The following is a 19922-nucleotide window of genomic DNA, read 5'->3' as shown; positions in this document are numbered from 1 at the left end:
TTGTGTTTTGAATATTAATTTGGATCTTAGGCCGTAAAGTTTGTTATGTGTTTACGCTGGTGTAATCAAATATTTGATCTTCTACAAGGATAGCAGCATTTCCTTGGCAGATGCTTTTATATTTAGAAACCTCCTTCACCCCTCTTCCTCGAAAAATTTTTTTGATCTTCCTCCCGCTTATGATTCGATTCTGTGTATCATACGGGATGTACAAAATTTCAAGGTTATGAGTTGCTACAAAATAAGGGTGTTTTTGACTTGAAGCATGCTATATCTGGTCAACCCTTCCGCCATCTGAAGTTTTTGAGAAGCAGAAATGTCTTTTCAGTTTATAATGTCTAGCTGAAAAACTAATGAGATTAACAGTTCATGTAAGTTCAAAGAAAAATGTTATACGATACTAAGCAAAGATGTTACAATATATTAGAGACGTTAATTTGAATTTAATTAGATTTAATTAGAGATTATACAAATTTACCTTGAACCTTGTCTTAAGCCAAGATGAATTGAGAATTTTGATTTATTATATAGTCCTCTGTTTATTAGCCACGGAATTCAAATGTTATGTAGTAAATTATATACTTGATAAATGTATCTCAATTTGTCTAATCGGTTGCATTTTTTTCCATGCATAAGCTTAGCTTAGCAAGAAAATTGATTTCGACATGTTTTTCGTTTTGTCTTCTCTATTTGTTTGCTGGAAGAGGTCTTTTTTATTTTTCTTAGTTTTGTATTAATTCGGCTTGTTGGGTTTTATTTTGTTGGTTTTGTATTTACTTCTATTCACGCTTGATTTTTTTCCGCTGTTTAGTTTCAAGGTTTTGATTTCCTCGAAGTTTTTACTTTAGACATTTCACCATTCTATTTTAACCTGCCCAAAGAATGGCTTAGTAAATGTTATGCATATATTTCCTTTATTTTTTTTAAGCGCCGGAAAAATTCCCTTGCTTTTTTCCCCTCATGTTTTACCTATCTTTTTTCCCGAAAAAGACAGAAGGAAACTACTTATCGTGTAATGTATTTTCTTTTTAGTAAAATTTTCTACCACATATCCCTGTCTAGTTAATATTTACAGTTTTATAGAATATTTAGTTTTTCTGATTTATATTGCTTGTTTTTATGTCGCAGATTTTATATTCCGTCAATCAGAATGTTATTCTTATATGGTCGCATAAAAAAAAAAAATAAAAAAAAAAAAAATAAATCTGGTATAAGGTTTTTGTGTTCGACAAGTCCATTGTTTTTTGGAACAGTGTTATCAGTCACGCTTTATTGTCTCTATTTTCTTTTCACAAATTAGCATAGTCATCCTAAAACAACTTTTTTATTATAAAGCCGAAGATGTGTTATTAGTCCAACGACGAGCAGGGACGAAGTTAGTCTATGGAACAAAAATGATGAATAACTAAGTCTGTGGTTTGAAGAGAAGCAATAGCGAGAATCACAAGGAATTGCAAACAAAAGTAATGTACAACGAAATTTGGGCTTAGAAGACTTGCAAAAACGAGGATCACAACAAATTGTAAACAAAATGATGCACACCCAAATCTTTGGCTATAAGATAAGCTACAGTGAGAATCACAATGAATCGTAAACGAAATGATGCATAAGAATATCTGCAATTAGAAGACATGTGACAACGAGCATGATCAACTGAATAGGAAGCAATCGTAAAGTATTCAAAATTACAATAGAATGACGGAGCGTGTTATTTTAGGAGCTTTACAATGAATCACTGAACAAAATGGTGCACAACAGAATATGCGGTTAGAAGAGAAGTAACAGTGAGATTCACATAGAATTGCAAACGAAAATGATGCACATCGAATTATGCAGCTAGATGAAAAGTGACAGCGAGAATCACAACGAATTGTAGAAAAAATGATGCACGAGAAAATCTACGTTTAGAAGACATGCGACAACGACCATGATCACCGAAAGTAATGTACAGCGAATTTACTCTTAGAAGACTTGTGACAAAGAGCATCACAATGAAGTCCAAACGAAATTGATGCGCAAAGAAATCTACGGTTAGAAGACAAGTGACAGTGCAAATCACAACGAATTGCAACGAAAATAATTGACGACAAATTCTGCGGTTAGAAGAGAAATGACAGTGAGAATCACAATACACCGCAAATGAAAATGATGCACATCAAAATCTTCGGTCAGACATGTGGCAACGAACATGATCAACCAAATAGGAAGCATTTGCAAAGTAATCAAAATTACAATCGAATGAATAAACGTTTTATACGAGTATCACAACGAATCACATATGCAGATGATATACAACGAAATCTGCGGTTAGACGAGACGCAAGAGCAAGAATCACATCGAATTGTTAACGAAAATAATGTACAATGAGATATGCGCTTAGAATACTTGTGACAACGTTTATCGCAAACGAAAATGATATACAACTAAATCTGCGGATAGAAGACAAGCGATAGTGAAAATCACAACGAAACCCAAATGACAACAATGCACAACAAAATTATTGGTTTGAAGACATGCGACAACAAGCGTGGTCAACGAAAATGCACAACCAAAATTGCGTTTAGAAGACTTGCGACAACTAGCATCACAACGAATCGCACATGAAAATAATGTTCAACGAAATCTGCGGTTTGGAGACATGGACAACGGGTATGATCAATCAATATTTGCAAAGAAATCAAAATTATGGAATGAAGGAACGCTTTATTTTAGCGCCGCTCAAAAAAGAAGTAAGTAAAATTAATGCTAAGACTGGGGATCATCTCCCAGGAGAATAGAAATCCTACGAAACCTGTGATTCTGTGAAGGATAAAGAGAAAGGAGAAATTGAATTCATGCCAGAATTTCATAATTCAATTGAAAATGCTGATTTACTATTCCATGACTTAAAACTAAAGAGTAACACGATAATTATGCTAATGCGTAATTCGACAATCATATATACACCTGCCGCGTGTCGAATGTCAGAGACCACACAAAGCTCGGTTTCCTGGTATAATTAGCATAATTATACTAATGTGTAATTTAGATGTTTCTGACAATATGTGCTATGGAACACGCCTAGTTGCTGCTGAATCATTTAACAACGCAATTAAAGTAGATAATTACTGGGGAAAAGGCTGGAAAAGAAGTTCACATTCCTAATTACAATGGAGAAAGTCGGAAAAGGAGTGCACATTTTTCGTGTTACGCTCGAATTCAGTATTTGTTTGACTTGGATATACAGTCAAACAATATAAATTTCTACTTCAACCATTGTTTGCGATGACCGCACATAAATCACAAGGGGAAACCTTCGAATTTGTTAGCGTCTACCTCAGTACGCGTGTCTTTAATATCGGTATGTTGTACGTAGTATTTCCCATATTAACACAGCAGAAATATGTATAACGAACAGTTGCGAATAGTCCCATGCAGATTTTTGAAATACATTAACTAAAGTCACTCTTCATGACTCCGCCCTCGCGCACGGCGTAGTGCCAAATGTTTAGCGCATGCTATGATCCGATCCGGTGGGAATCCTAGTAGCAACTGAACCTATTGCTCTTACGGTGTTGGAACCTTCCCGAACCAGTGCGCTTTGACCTACTATTCGCACAGAGCACAGATCTACGAAAAACCGCTGCGGATTGCGTTTTGCGGAAGAGCGCATGCGTCTCTTGCCGCTCATCCCTGCGGTTTTTAGCAAGACGCATGTGTTGAAAAATATCCAACGCATGCGGTTAAAATGCTTGCTAATTGTGGAAGAAAAGAAGATTGATGCGATTAAGAGCTTTTAAATTTTACGATTTTAAGATTTTGGCTTTTAAATTTCATCAAATATTAAGTATGTAAGATCCCATTTAATTCAAAAGGCTCGGGAGGAAATCTCGAGTGAGACAGCTTTGCCCGGTAGTATGTGGTGAAGAGTATACTGGATTGTTTTAACAGCATGTCATCCACCAAAGTATGACCAAAGCTCACACTCCACTAAAAGGAATGGGGAAGATATCTGTTTTACTATTTTGTGTTCCCACCCTTTTTTTGACAAATGCAAATGTTGATTTGGTAATTTTACTTTAATAGCCCAGCCTAGGCTATGTGAATCTAGACTGTGAATTGTAGCTGGGCCAGAGTCATAGGGAAATACATTATCTTATGTCAGGGATCATGCAGGGCAAACTTGTTTAAAAATTGAATTTATTGATTCAGATGCAGAAAAAGTGACCAACTAAATAAATCCTGGTAAATTTGGAATATAGGACCATAATGAAGTAGCAAAGAAATGTAACTTTTGATGTGAGCAGAGTCTGCGGGTTCACCGCTGCGGCGATGCAGTGAGGAAAACGCACCACATTATGTTTCCACAACGCACCTCTTTGTGTGAACGGTATGTGATGTTGCATCATTTTTGGAGAACGTTACTGTTCGTCTTATATATTTCTACTGTGCCATCTTAAACAGAAAAATAGCTTGAAAGTTCTGCTACCACCTGAAAATGGGCGTCAGACATATAATAATGTGTGGTAGGAAGCATTGAATGCTCCTTACGAACGGTCTATTAAGCATTAATTAATCTATTACCGTGCCTCAACGGCACGATAATACTATAACTTAAAAATCTTTTAGAGAATGAACCACTACATTTCGCGGGGTTTTTATATGAAGTCAACATCATGCGTACCAGCGTTTTAATGTTATGTGGCTCATCATTGCTATTAGGATCTGAAAAAGTTGCGCAATTTTAAGAAAAGGAATTAAATTTCCCAAAAATGAATATGATCTTGTTTTGCTTAGATTCATTTAAAGTAAGATCTTAGGCTTTAGCAAGGTCTTTCCAAGAATATAAGCCATGTTCTAAGCCGAAATTAGTTTTTTCTTCAGAATTAAGACTACTGTCGTCTTAGAGTTCTCAAGTTGTACAATTAGGAAGTTTATTTGGAAAGTTTAAGTGTTGGAACTTAATTACTTCTGGCCCTATTGGGCAGATCTACTTTAGATCTACTTTGGCGTTAGATCTACTAGGGATTTAGATCTACTTCCAAAACTTTGCGTCATTTTGTAAAACTACTAGAGGGTTCAATGGATTCAATGGATTTAATGACAAAACAAAGACAAACAAATTGCAGATAATTAAAAACAACTCAATCCATTTGAGAACCACAATGTTTATATTTTTAAACATAAATGCTCAGAATGGTCACAAGTCCTGCTTTCACTCATGATCTTACCTCTCATCACTCAGTAAAAATAACCGAATACGTCCCAGCTCCTAGCCCAAATGGAAACCACTTCATCATAACAAAATGGAGGAAAAAAAAGAATAAAAAGATGGAAAAATTAACTATCCTTTTGTAATGCTAATAGTGATCCTTCACTGTTAGATGATGCAATGAAGCTCCTACCTCTCAGGTCATCTGGGGTCAGATTTCATGTCAATGTACATGTTATATTCGGAGCAAAAACCGATCATACGTCCCAGCTGATGTGTATGCGCAGGTTCGAAGATGATAGGGTATCCTGATTATTACGGTCAGAGATAGGTCGAATTGATTTCTTAAATGAAGATGGCAGGTCACCAGCTTAAAAATTTAAACACAAAAGTCAAAGGAGATAATCTCGAAGCTAAAATTTCATCCTCGGGCTGTAGTTGTGTCAAAAACACATTTCCGGAAGTCTAATTGACCAAGAATAAATCGAACGCGATATTCTGAGAAGTTTATCAAACTTGATGGCATTACAATTTTCGTCATTTTGATTTTGTCATTTTAATTTTTGTCATTCCAGGTTCAGAAATTCGCTTATAGAGGCTTTGAAGATCATAATTTCAATAGTCTTTGAAGATCCTCGAAAACTATGCTTATTAGCGCTGACTTCTCTAAGCGGATTTTTAATGCACAGATGGTATTTGATATTTATTTTCAGAAAAAGGCCATTCCCTGGGAAGTATATACACACAACAATAGTCAGTCGCATATGATAGATGAAGATGCTGTGCCAAACAAGTTCAAGGGTGCTCTTGAGACGCCAAGTATTATTTCATTGGTTGAGGGGCTTCTCATGTTCGTCAGGGACTCCCTAAAAGTTTTGCCAGATGTGATGATTGCGAATGTGATAGATCATGTTATGATGCCAGAGCTGTTAATTATCCTTTGTCAGAATCCCGACCCTGGAATCAAAGTCTCTGTTTTAAAGGTTTGTTTTATGTTATCAGTTTATTCTTCTTTTACTTCTTCTTCTTTTTTTTTCGTTAAACACATTTTTTCGAAAACGGAAAATTATATCTAGAAGACTCGCCCCAACGCAAAAGAAATCCATTGCATACAAATTTTGACAGTAATCCGGTGAATCTTTTGTTTAAGTATGTATAAAAGGCTTGAGCTGTTCCGATGTGGTGGGATGGCTTGGGGTCTTTACTCTGTCATAAACTCCTTCCTCTATTTCTATCCCTGCGCGGCCTCATAGTGGCATCGGAGTGGTCCTTTCAGGAGTTTGCGAAACTCGAATTGTGACAGCAAACAGTGCTGAACGGTGACCTTGAGGAGTGGCATATTCGAAGAAATTATTGCCTTGTAAACGACACAGTAATGCACTGGATTCCGATTAATAGTGTATTTTTATTTGGGGGGGGGGGTTGTTTGTTTGTCTGATTAACTGAATTACCTCATTTCTTACTATGTCATTTATAATGAGTTGCCTTCCTAATGCGGTATAATATTTGCAGACATGGTTCTATAATCAGTTGGAGGTAATAGGCTTAAGATTACGTGTGCAGGACCTTGACTCTTGTTGATAAGAAAGCATTGTCAAGCATAGAAGTAACTTAGTAACCAAATGGGCCAAGCCTTGCACAAAATATTTTTTCAACTAGAGATCCTGAAGGCTTCTTGTTGTCCGGCTCTAAGCTGGCTCAAGCGCTTTGAGTAGGGCTGAGAAGAACTTATTAGTCCTTACCTGCACTGGTAGGACTAATTTTTTTTTTCCTGAGGTCAGGATGATTTCAGTGGTTCAAATTATATAAAATTTCGTCATGGAACGTTATGGCTTTGAAAGACAGTTATTTTGTTGACATTCTGACTGAGGAATTCAGAAGTTTTAGACTAGACTTACTATAAATTTCTGAGACGCATCTCCCAGAGTTAGAAAAAAAAGAAACTAGGCAATAAAGAACTTTTTCACTCAGGTTGGAATGATGGGGTACATAGGTAGGGGATAAGACCCTTGATGAATCAGGAAGCTTCGAATTCTTGCTCAGGTTGAAAAGGTATTGATAAAACAATTATAATAGAATTCTAGAATATGATTCTTCTCCAAAACTGTAACTTTGCTAGGTGATTAATTAGTTTCCAAATGCTTCTGGGGGTAGAAAAATATAGGGGTCAATTCTCCTCCAAGCGTTACGATATGAAAGAAATGTGTATTCTATTATGTTAATTATTAATGAAATCGAACCAGTCCATAAAAATGACCAGCAAGTAGGTAAATTCTTATCTCCTCCTGCCAGATATCTTGACTAGTGATACCCCTGTGATACGTTTTGACTAGTGATACATCATGAACGCATTGGGTTTACGCGAAATCCTTTTTTTCCGGGGGGGGGGGGTCCACTAGTGAAGGTTTTATGAGGTTTGTTTCATTAGTTTTCTTTATTTTTGTACGTCTCCTGGAGAACCCATCACTCCTGCTGGCTGCATGCTGGCTATTTTACGTGCTCTCTTTTTGCACTTATTTCCAAATACTATCTGGACATACAACTTCAATTTTGATCCTAAAAAAAAAAAATCCGATTTGATTGAAATTTTCCACCAAACACAGTTGAGGCACTTCTACGATCATCTTTGAAACTAAAATGTTTTTTGTGTGGTATTTTCATAGTTAGAATTCGGACATTCTCTCATCATCTTTAAAAAAATGGTGTTCCTATTGTATGTTTTGAAAAAAAGAGCATCGGATAGTAGCTATTTGTTCGGAGATAGATTTTTTTTTAACAAATGACATGGGGATTTCCATTATCTCATCATTGGTAATCTCATTTTTAACCATTCCCAAACCTCCTGTCCTGAACCATCGCTTCCAAAATATATAAACCTAAAATTACAATTGTGAAAAATGTGAAACCGCCGTGGCTTTTTAAAATTCACCACCAGAACTTTGCGAAGCGACTTTACGTAAAGATAAGCTGGATTTTCTCGCTGGCACGGCTTCTGAGGGCACGTTTTGACTTGTCATTATGCTTAACAAAACTAAAGTCGAATTACTTGCTACCGCAGATTCGTTTAGCCTACCCAAAATTCAAGCCAAGATTTTCAACCGTAAAGCGCTTGGGGCGGGGGGATTTTGAGATTCGTATTAGAATGAGCCAGCCTGTTATTTGCGCTGTTTTAAGGAAAAAGAGGTGGACTATTTAGGAAAATCCTTTCGCATGAAAAAAAGCCTCTCTAGGACAGCTTTCGATTGAATACCAGATGGCTAAAAAAGGCATGGTCCTCCAAAAAACTTCAGGTTTAGCTCTCCCCAGCTATTCTTGTTCTTTTTGGTACTACCCACTTGTTGAGGAATAACCATTTTAGTCCCCTACGTGAGGCATCTTTTAGATACTCTAAGTTTTTGCTTCGTTTGTGACTTTGGTACCGAAACAGAATTCTGGTGGATTATTTTAGATTTATTGATATAACATCCCAAGTAAATGGTTTCAATGGAGCTATTGTGCATGGGAACTTTGAATTTTATTTTTGAGTATGGTGCATTCATGCTTTTGTCGTTTTGTTCTTTTTTATATATTATTGTTTGTGCTTATAAGTGATGCTTTTATTTTAATGGCAAAAAGAATGATTATTGTACGAAATTGGGAAAAAAAATTATATCCGTTTTATTTATAGGTATTAGACATCATCCTGCAAAGGGTGAACGAAGAGCAGTTACTGAAGTTTGTCAAATTAAATGGGTTTTTCCTTCTTGGAAATCAGCTTGGATTGTTTCCAGCTACGGTTGAAGTTGTGGAAATGTGCCTTTCTATAATTATAGGACAAAATGTAAGTTTGGAAGAGAAATGAGTTTGTTTATGCATCCATTATGTCAGTGTTATTAATTGGATTAAACTTGGGGGTTTGTTCCACTACAGAAATTTGAGAAGGAATTATGTAGTAGCAAATGTCTTTCAAGAAGTATTAAGGCTTGTTGTGAGGGGGGGGGGGCTGTTTTTGTTTAAAATTCCCGCTGCTGTCATCATGTTTGAATTTATGGTAAAGAGGCTATTGGACACCAATCTGAATAAGGAGCTCCTAAGATTGGTAGCAATTTGCGTGTACTATGTAATGTTATGTGTATCATTTTGTTATGTACAACGTTGTGTCTTATGTCCAGCATATTGTCTTATGGCATTTGCAGCATAATTGGACCCTGAACTGGTCAAGTCCTCAATACCATGGATTGGGACAGTTTTTACCGAGTCTTAGGTGTTTAATGGTTAAAATAGTCAAATTTTTAAATTCATGCGGATTTACTCTTTTCATATTCATGTGTTTTCTCTTAATTTTACCGGTAACTTTTGGGTGGGAGTGTGGTTGGTCTGGTTTGGGGTGGGTGTAAATGTGGCCTAAACGAAACTTCTAAGGTGAGCGAAAAAGGCAGCTTGGGTTGCTAAAGCCCTGCTGGATAACGTTCTTTCATAAGCATAGAGTGACGGTCAAGGTTCTCTAGGCAAGCCTGAATGTTTGGTCGATGAGTTTCTATCGTGCCTCCATGACCAAGAGATTCAAGTTTGGCTACTTGGCTTTGAGAAATCTAATTGCCTTCATTTTTATATAGATTAATGAAGTATACTGTGGGTAGTTTTCTTTTTAAACTGAACCTACCGTGGAGGGCCCTTAATTATAGGTACGGGTAAATTTTATACTGCAGTGGAAAGGATATTAGGGGTTTCATGGTAGGGATGCCTCTGGAGGTAAGTGCCTTGGCCCCTCAGTGAAAGTATTGGGGATCGGCTGGAGTACCAAATGGATTCTCATTCAGTAGTCAATAAGTGAATATCTAAAGGGGATTAAATATATGGTAGAAATTGCGGACTAAAAGTTAAACTACACTAAGCTATTAATTTATGCTGTTGAAAGGGACTGAATGATAAACGAATATTGGCATTCCTACGGGTCTGGATTTACGGTTCATAAGTGTATTGTGAGATAGTGATAAGTGGATTATACTACTCAACCCTAAATTCTGGTTTCACAAGCAGAAAAGGGTCAGGTCCTCGTCGCAAAGGCCGGTTTTACCTGCCGTAAGAGTCTCCCTTATACTGCGTGGATCCGGTGGTTTCCATTGTTGTTCAGATTCCAGATTATTAATTTATTGCTACGCTACAATGGCTGATGCTTCTCTGTAAAATACAGTGTTGAACTTCATAGTACGATCAGAGCACACGGGATCAAAAGTTAATCATCTGAAAGGCTGTCGCCGATCTTTTTTAGGGGAGATGACGTGGCTAAAGCTAAGGAAATAGCTCTTGGTATGTTAAGTGTAGAGGAGCGAATTACAAAACATGCAAAGGACGAGCAGAACAATATAGACATTCGCAGCTTGTTCGCTATCGCGCTGGGAGAGAAAAAACCTATTCCAAAGTTTGGTATAATCTCACCTATCGAAGTACATGTTATTGGTGATGCCGTTAACTCAGAGCTGACCGCTAAATATAACGAGCGTAACCGTAAACTATGTGACCGCTAAATATAACGAGCGTAACCGTAAACTATGTGATTTCATGGCAAAAGCTTTTGAATACCTGCTCCAGTGGTCCCCTTCCCAGATAGGCCAGGAGGCCTCGATGCCCAATCCAACGTGCTCTCTGATAGCTAAAAAGCCTCCAAAACACTTGATTCAGCTCAAGCGAGACAAAATTTTAATGGTTCGATTTGTCTGAAAGAAGTTGGAGAGATACTTGAGCTTAAACGTAGCCAATTCGGGTGGAAAGTGATAATCTAGAGCAGAGTGATCGTATCTTCATTTATGGAATTGATGCAAACTCGCCAAATAAGCTCTCAACCATTGTACGGACGCTTGGCTTTATTGCCGTTTAAAGGGTGTTTTTGACAATTTCAAGTATACTAATATTCAATCTTTAATAAAAAAATGACAAAAATAGTGCAACTTGGACAAAGAAGGTCGTTTAAAGTCTCCATGGAATCACAAAAGGAAGTTTATTTTCTGCTAAAACCTTCCAAAGCTCGAATATGAAAGGCTTTCGATTGTCAAATAGATTGTCGTGTGAAACCGTTGCTCTAATTGTCAGGCTACGGAAGGCCATATAGCGTCTCAATGTACAGCTACATCGAACTGTGGACGCTGTGGTGAGAAGGGGCATGCGTCGATTCTTGCAAATTCCTGCATTAACCCATGTGCTTTGTCGAATGCAAAAGTACCAAATATACTTCCTACTCCTTCTACTGTCCCAAACTCATTGCCTCGAAGCAGCCAAAACAAAGCGAACTCGGACGTTTTAATGCTTTAGACTCAGCCAAAAGTAGCTAGCATGCTTTCTTGGAACATTAATGGCAATATTCTTAAAAAGCTTTGTTTTATCGAAGAGTTTACCCTCAATTTTGATATTATATGGATGCACGAACACTCTCTGAATGATGTAACTAAAGAGCTTACGACTCCCATGAGCTATTTTTTTTATGGCGCTAGGTGTGCCGGGAACCGTGAAATACCATCCGGTGGCCTTGCTATCCTTGCCCGAATTGGTCTTCCAGCTGTCATAGTGGACTTTGCCAGCACCTATCTAGCATTCCAAACAGATAATAGTATGATTGCTAACATATATGTTCCTATCGATTACAGAAATGATAAAAGGAAAAAATGACTTGCTCAGGGATCTCGCAATCTGTCTTAATGCCTGAGCAGTAGGCCAACGACGCGAATATCAATCGTTGGTAACTTTAACTGCAATTTGGATGATCAATCAACCAGATACAAACCAGGTTCTCATTGTGTATGAAGATCCGGTTGTCGTCAGAAAGGATTGCCATGTGACGTACATTCCTAAGAGGGTTTTTACCTCTAATTTAGGCCATGCGCTAGCGTCACAAAACATGACTGCTGCCAAGACACGTTTTTACGACACCATTTTCATTTCAGACCACTTCTCAGTCTCGGTAAGTATCAATCTGAATCATGTCTCGACTGAACATAAATCTTATAAATGCGCTATGAATTAAGAATGGGACAAGGCTGATAGATTAGTATTCCGAAATATTACTGATGCAATTCTTCAGAAGATACAAATTCTATTTTGCCTCCTCAACATGTCTTCTGGTAATCCTCTTTAAGAAGCTTGTTTACGCCTTAATATTTTCTGTATTATTATTTGCCAGGTGAAAAAATGTGGAGAGAGGGCAGCTATCCCCGTAGTCAAAATCCAAAGAGGATTCAAAATGCAGCGATGGTCGCTTAATTTTTTAGACGGCAGTTAGCAAAAAAGCCTTATTTCAGCAAATGTACAAGATTACCCAAATTTCCTCTGGAAATACCTTATTCGTGCAAGAAGTTTGAAGAGTGTCAGTAGTATGAGTGAAGAGATATGAAAAATTCATTATCAAGGCCAGTTTACTGCTCCGTCACAGGACCTTAGAGATGTTTTTTTCCTGAAGAAGTCGTTTCACTATTGGAAATGCTTTACCAAAATGTTTTACTCATATAGGTGGCTTTTCCCATTTAGAGCCATCTCTGTTTTGTATTTTCAGAAAAAATAGGAAAATAGACTTTCTAATTTCCTTTGAAATGGATGACTTATCTATTTTTTTGGGTTTGCAATCAACCTAATATGTTTGTCCGTGTCATTGCTAAAAATAGAGCCTTAGAAGCCTAAGACATAAGACTAAAATAGACACAAAAAATAAAAATATTTTAAGCGATTTTAATGCATTTATTTATGGACAATATGCAAGATTGTGACCCAAATGCCCTTTCGCAGAATAACCCCAACTACCCATGGCACGTAACTACTCGTGTGAGATCTAAATTATCTTATGTTTCTAAATGGAAATGTACGGTTTGAAGTCTAGTAATCCAACGTCTTAGACGGGAACTGAGAGGCAAAATTCAGAATTTTGCTTATACCGACCTATTAGGAATGTTTAATTAGTTGCTGGAGCTGTTTCTTTCTATTATTCTCTATTATTCTCTTTCTATTATTCTCTATTATTCTTATACTGACCTATTAGGAATGTTTAATTAGTTGCTGGAGCTTTTTCTTTCTATTATTCTCTTTAAAACAAGGAATTTTATATAGCAATTATTGGTATTTTAATGATTTCTTTTTTTTTTGAATTGGCTGCTATTTATGATCGTTATATTTATTTATCAGTTTAACTCTATTTCTGGTCGACGCTAAGTGATCCAATGTATATATATATTTTTTTTTTATTCAATCCAAATTTCGTATTACTTTTTAGTTTTCCTTCGAAGACGCTCAGGATGTGGCAACACTGCTCCCGCAGGAATTAGCTTTATATCAAATTTCCGCATTGCCTCTTGCTTTGTCCTGTTTAAAGGCTTCAGTCGAAGATACTGCGTTATTCCACAACCTTATAGGAATTATCAAAGACATTATGATTAAGGTTTGCTGTTCATTTTCTCTCTGAAGGTTAGGTTATGTGGGTGTTATAATGAGTTGCCATTAGCTTCTGTTATTTTTTTTCTCAGAGGGTGAGCGAGGGAGGGATTCAAATGTTTTAATATGCACACCAGCTGAACGACAAAATTACCAATGGCCAACAGAGCGGGCAACGTGGCAAAAATCTGGTGTTTTAAGCTGGGGAAATATGGATGAACAAAACAAAATCGTGAAGAAACATTTTTTTCATTTTAAATGTTTTTGCTGCTTTTTTATGTGTCCATTACAAATTTCAGAGAGCTTCTAAATACGAAAAGTTAAGATAGTGGCTAAAATAGGCAGAAGTAAGATATCAACCGTGGTTATTCGGAGATCCATTGGTAATGTAGCATTATCGTGATGCAAAGTAGCCAGTGAAAGAATGGCTTCAGGAGAAGCCATTCTCCTGGATGGCTTCGTTCTAGGGCTCTGAGGAGAAGATGTATCTCTGTACATCTGTATCTCTGGAAATCTGTATCTCTTCTAAAAATCGGTACATATTTTCCCTCCCTTTTTTTTCTCTTTGAAAAATTTGTAATTGTCACTACAGAATATATGCTGCTGTATACCGAATATGTATGCTGTAAAAATATGTATATATACATATATGAATTTGTATATCATATATTCAATAATCAGAATATTATGCTGATTATTTGTAACGTGCAACATGTAAGTTTCACCAACTAGGGGTTTCACAAAAAGGGTTTATGGAATCCCTAGAAGTCCCTTAGAGTCTCATAGTATGGTCAAGACGCTTTTGACATCTCGTTTGGTTTGGGTTATAAAAATGAAGGTGCAATAAGAACAAATAAACTAGCAAACAGGCAAAAAAAAGTGGACATAATTATTATAAATGAATCTTATTATTTTAATATTTATATTATTTTATTTGCCACTACCCAAAGGCATCAAATCACGAAATTCATACCTGCGCAACGAATACTATTGGTCAGCATGCGAAAATGTTTTTTTTTTTTTTGCCAAAAAGATTTTGTAGAGGTGTCAAATGTTTACTGACCATTAAAACCTTAAGATTAAACCAAAAAATTAATATTAGATCGGTTGCCAAAATTTTCACAGAGGAAATTGTAACCAAAACTGCTCTAGGTACAAAGTTGAGCAGGAAATTACTACTATGATAATGCTTAAATCAGATTTGAATATCGCTAAATTACCTTTTTTCTTGTAAATGACCGTTTATTTTTACTTATTTTGTTTGTTTTGCTTTCTTTTGTTTGCCGAAGGCTCTATTGACTATTGTTGATTAGCGTTATTTCTGAGGAAGAGGCTAGAAATAGAAGTTATTAATTATTATTTTATCTCAGAGAACTTCCTGCTATTAGATTGAAATTTAAAGTTTAAAATACCCTAAACTAAAAAATGTAAACTAAAATACAGTACCGTATATAAAAAATACGCTGGAAATCCTAGAAAACACTGAACACGCTGGCTCGTAAAAAAATCCTAAATGATACGTATAGGCTGTCATATTGGCCGTCCCAATTTGAATTTCTTATCACAAAAGATTTCGGTGCAGTGATCGTTTAGGCCTTTTCGCGCAAAAGGTAGGTACGATAACGCTTTTTCAGAAAAGCAAATAAAACATTCTTTAAATGTGCAATTAAAAAAATCCACAATTACAAACATATATACGAGAGACTGTTGAAGCTAATCGGCTGCTTGTAGGCCTAATTGATATTATAAATTTAATGCTATTCAGCGATTTTGTAAAACTACCACCTATACCAAGTATAGGCGTGGTCTATAATTTACTGAGACGCATGTACCTCGGTTCAATCTACCTGTATAATCTACCACATGTACCTCTGTTCAAGCGGTGGGCTCGATTTGATCTCATATCTTCCTCTGCAAACTCGTTTCCTTTGAATTTGGCTATTAGAAAGATTTCTAATAATATTTTTTACGTACATCTATCAAATCCTTGGTCGACTCATATTTCGATTGTTCGCTTTTTTTTGCATTATAAAAGTTGGTTGACTTTTTTTTTACTAGGGCAATTAATAGGATTCTAGGAACCACAATAATGTTGTTAAGCGTGTTTCGGAAACAAAAGGGCTCCAAAATGTGTAGGAAGATGTCTCTATGATTTTAATGTACTTAATATTTCCCAGAGGAATTTTCTAATGATAGTCTTAGGCGCTCTTTCGGGTACCTTTATATTTAAACAAAACTTATACGAAAAAAAAAATAACAAATGATTTTTTTTTAAAGCTCGTTTTCTATAAAGAACTAAAAAGTAAAAAGTAAATCTATTTCTCTATAAGTATAAGAAAAAAACAAGGGGTGCAAAACAGATTGAGCTAATATAACGTTTATAAATGCATAAATAGAAAAAATCGGTAAATACAGCAAAGTGAGTTAAAAAGATTAAATTATGTAAATCCCCATCCGTTTTGCACCCCTCTTTTTTCAATTATATTCAAAAATTCTCTAAAAAAAATGTTTTCTACTTTTTAGTCCATTTTAAAAATAAGTTTTTGAAAACAGTTTTTTTTATATTTGTTATTTTTTACTTTTTAGTCTTCTGATTTTATTATCAGAAAATGTATTTATTCATATGCATATTTATACGCTTCATATTTCGAACTACTATGCCCTCTTGGTTTCCAGTTAGAACGGGTTTGATATCAAATTTGATTTTGAGTTTCAGATCTAACCAGCGTGGAGGTAGGACACATCTAGATAAAAAACAGACAAACGCATACATATAAAGAAAAAAATTACATATATAAATGAAGAAAAATATAGCCTGAAATGAGAGAGAATAAACCGAATTTATTGCCAATATTCTTTAGTTTCGAGGCTAGTAATTAAGTATTTTTTACGTTTCTTTTATTGCAAGGTATCTTTTTTTTTAATATTTCTATGTTTGTACAAAAATTTCGTCTTATCTAAGGCTCGAACCTAAGTTACCACGGCTGTTGCTCTTACCGCTGCACTATTAATTCTTATAAAGATACTTTTTTTATACTTTTTGCTTTGCCCAGTTCCTCATTTGTTTTGTTTTAATTGTCCAAGAGGGAAAAAATTTGATGTCGTGTTGTTGCACTGTCATTGGGTGCACTGATGAAATTTAAAAGTAAAGTGGTCGGAAAATGGCTCACAAATTTACATGACAAAGTTGGTGAGTTGATAAAAAGAATGAAATATAATTTGATCCTATTGTCTCGTTCAAAAATGAAAGTACGACTAAAAAGGTTCAATCAAATTTTACGGGTAAATGTTTATTGGCTACTAAAAATCGTTCTTTTTAGTAACACAGCTGTGGATCCTGGGGTCCAACAATAAAATAGGACCTGCGGGAAGAAGGTTAATTGAAGGACCGTGGATGTGGCGGGGAAGAAGCAAAAATTGGTACTTGTCAGTTATTCCGACCACATTCAAGAAGTTAGGTTAATCATAATGAAAAATACAAAAATTAAAAAAAAAATAATATTTTAGAAACAATATAATGAAAACTACAACAGAGAATTGTGGAAAATAGGCCGCCCTGAACGCATTATATATCTGGATAGTAGTTTATCTCAATGAGACGAAGATAATTAGCTCTGAATACAGACAGAAATCGGTTTTGTCAAACAGTTCGTGGTAACATCAAAAGAATAGAATTTTCACGCTGATTCTAAATATATAAGTTTCAATTAATTTAGTCTTTTTCATCAAAAGTTACGAGCCTGAGAAAATTTGCCTTATTTTGGAAAATAGGGGAAAACATCCCCTAAAAGTCATAGAATCTTGACGAAAATCACACCATCGCATTCGGCGTATCAGAGAACCCTATAGCAAAAATTTCAAGCTCCTATCTAAAAAAATGTGGAATTTCGTATTTTTTGCCAGAAGACAAATCGCGAATGCCTGTTTATTTTTTTTTTTTTTCAGGGGTCATCGTATCGACCAAGTGGTCCCAGAGTGTCGCAAGAGGGCTCATTCTTACAGAAATGAAAAGTTCTAGTGCCCTTTTTAAGTGGTCAAAAAATTGGAGGGCACCTAGGCCCCCTCCCACGCTAATTTTTTTCCAAAAGTCAACGGATAAAATTTTGAGATAGCTATTTTGTTCCACATAGTCGAAAACCATAATAAATATGTCTTTGGGAATGACTTACTCCCCCACAATCCCTGGGGGAGGGGCTGCAAGTTACAAACTTTGACCAGTGTTTACATATAGTAATGGTTATTGGGAAGTGTACAGACGTTTTCAGGGGGATTTTTTGGTTTGGGGGGTGGAGTTGATGAGAGGGGGCTATGTGGGAGGATATTTCCTTGGAGGAATATGTAATGGGGGAAGAAAAATTCAATGAAAACGGCGCAGGATTTTCTAGCATTACTATAAAAAAAAACAATGAAAAAATAAACATGAAAACGTTTTTTTCATTTGAAAGTAAGGAATAGCATTGAAATTTAAAACGAACAGAGATTATTACGCATATGAGGGATTCTAAAAATACTTTAGCATAAAGAGCGAGGTATTTAGGAGGAGGCAAATACCTCGCTCTTTATGCTAAAGTATTTTTAGTAATTTCAACTATTTATTCTACGGCCTTTTTGATTCAGGGGTCATTCTTAAAGAATTGGGACAAAACTTACGATTTAGTGTAAAGAGCGAGGTATTAACGAGAATACAAACCCCCTCGTAAACATAATAAAAATATAAGAATATAAAAGTTTGTTACGTAAGTTAATTCTTAAGTTACGCATATTTTTTACTAATAAAAACGTTTGTTAAAAATTAAAAGTTCTAGTAGCCTTTTTAAGTAACTGAAAAATTGGAGGGCAGCTAGGCCTCCTTTCCCACCCCTTATTTCTCAAAATCGTCTGATCAAAACTAAGAGAAAGCCATTTAGCCAAAAAAAAAATTAATATACAAATTTCATTTCAATAATTTATGTGCGGAGAGCCAAAATCAAACATGCATTAATTCAAAAACGTTCAGAAATTAAATAAAAAAAACTAGTTTTTTTTAACTGACAGTAAGGAGCGACATTAAAACTTAAAACGAACAGAAATTACTCCGTATATGAAATGGATTGTCCCCTCCGCAATCCCTCGCTCTTTATGCTAAAGTTTGACTCTTTGCCACATTTCTACTTTTTAAAACAATTAAAAGCTTTAGCGTAAAGAGCGAGGGATTGCGGAGGGGACAACCCATTTCATATACGGAGTAATTTCTGTTCGTTTTAAGTTTTAATGTCGCTCCTTACTTTCAGTTAAAAAAACTAGTTTTTTTATTTAATTCATATTAAGAACTTGTGTGTGGTCGGGATAACTGACAAGTACCAAAAATATCTAAAAGAAGTTAGAATTTCGTGGGTGAATGATGGTGAATGAAGTGGGTGAAAAAGGAGTGCGTGCAGCTGTACTAGGCTGAAGTGATTTGATGCTTTGATGATCATGTGTAGTAGCGGTAATTGTTAGTCAGCACTTCAATCGAAATACCCAATTTTTGTAATTGTTGGTAGATAGGGCACTCTTTTGTAAAGTTGATTTGAATTCGCATTTGAGTTTTATCTTTGTATTAATATGAAATTTTATACATACGTAGTATATATATAAAGCATATATACTTTATATATACAATTAAGATAAAATATACGGAGAGACCCGCAGAAATTGGAACCCTCAATTACGCAGTCAAAGACTAAATTTAACCGTTCCAGGTGCCTATGATTTTGACTGCCCTTATCGATTTTGGATTGGTTGAATGTGCAGTTACTTGCCTGCATTCAGTGTCTTATTTAGCACCAAATGAAACAGATGTGGTTGGCCAAAGAGAGGAAGAAATTTTGATTGATGACCTTGCTCGTCTCTTGTCTACCGTAGCTGTTCGACTTGTTTCCATGACTGGAATAAATTCTTTTCAGGTTTGATAACATCATTTACATATTATATTATAAAACAAAAAAAAAAAATCTGTTTTTAGCAATAGTAATTGTTAAGGGTTGATTATGAGCTAGTTTTCTCTCCTGTGGGTTGCATTGTTTGTCTGCATTCCTATTTTTTTGAATTTCATAGGAAGTAAAATTATTTTGTTTAAAGGAAAACTCTTGGAGATTATTTTTTTTACGTCCCTTTTATATCCTAACTACTCCTTTTTATCCAAATTATGTATAACATTTGACGATGTTATCTTTTGATAGTAGTTTATGTGCCTTTTTGTAACAGTCTCCCCTTTTAGATACGTATTGCTGTTTATTTCTCATACATGCTATACATGAATATAATATTTGGAGTAACACACACACACATAAAAAAACGAAAGAAAAAAAAAGAATATTGT

General features: G+C 35.5%; 1 protein-coding gene across 1 annotated transcript in view; it reads left to right on the top strand.

Annotated features, from left to right (window-relative positions):
* The window catches only part of LOC136029512 (lysosomal-trafficking regulator-like), a gene marked incomplete in the record, with an annotated part of 247841 nt that overhangs the window by 130143 nt on the left and 97776 nt on the right, over positions 1 to 19922 (top strand). Inside the window, 4 exon segments of the mRNA XM_065707957.1 lie at positions 5905 to 6174; positions 8859 to 9011; positions 13425 to 13589; positions 19303 to 19506. Coding sequence (XP_065564029.1) covers positions 5905 to 6174; positions 8859 to 9011; positions 13425 to 13589; positions 19303 to 19506 — 792 coding nt within the window.

The sequence above is a fragment of the Artemia franciscana genome, chromosome 7 (assembly GCF_032884065.1).
Source record: "Artemia franciscana chromosome 7, ASM3288406v1, whole genome shotgun sequence".
Lineage (NCBI taxonomy): Eukaryota > Metazoa > Arthropoda > Branchiopoda > Anostraca > Artemiidae > Artemia > Artemia franciscana.
Note: the sequence above shows the minus strand (reverse complement) of the source record. Positions and strands in the feature narration are given on the sequence as shown.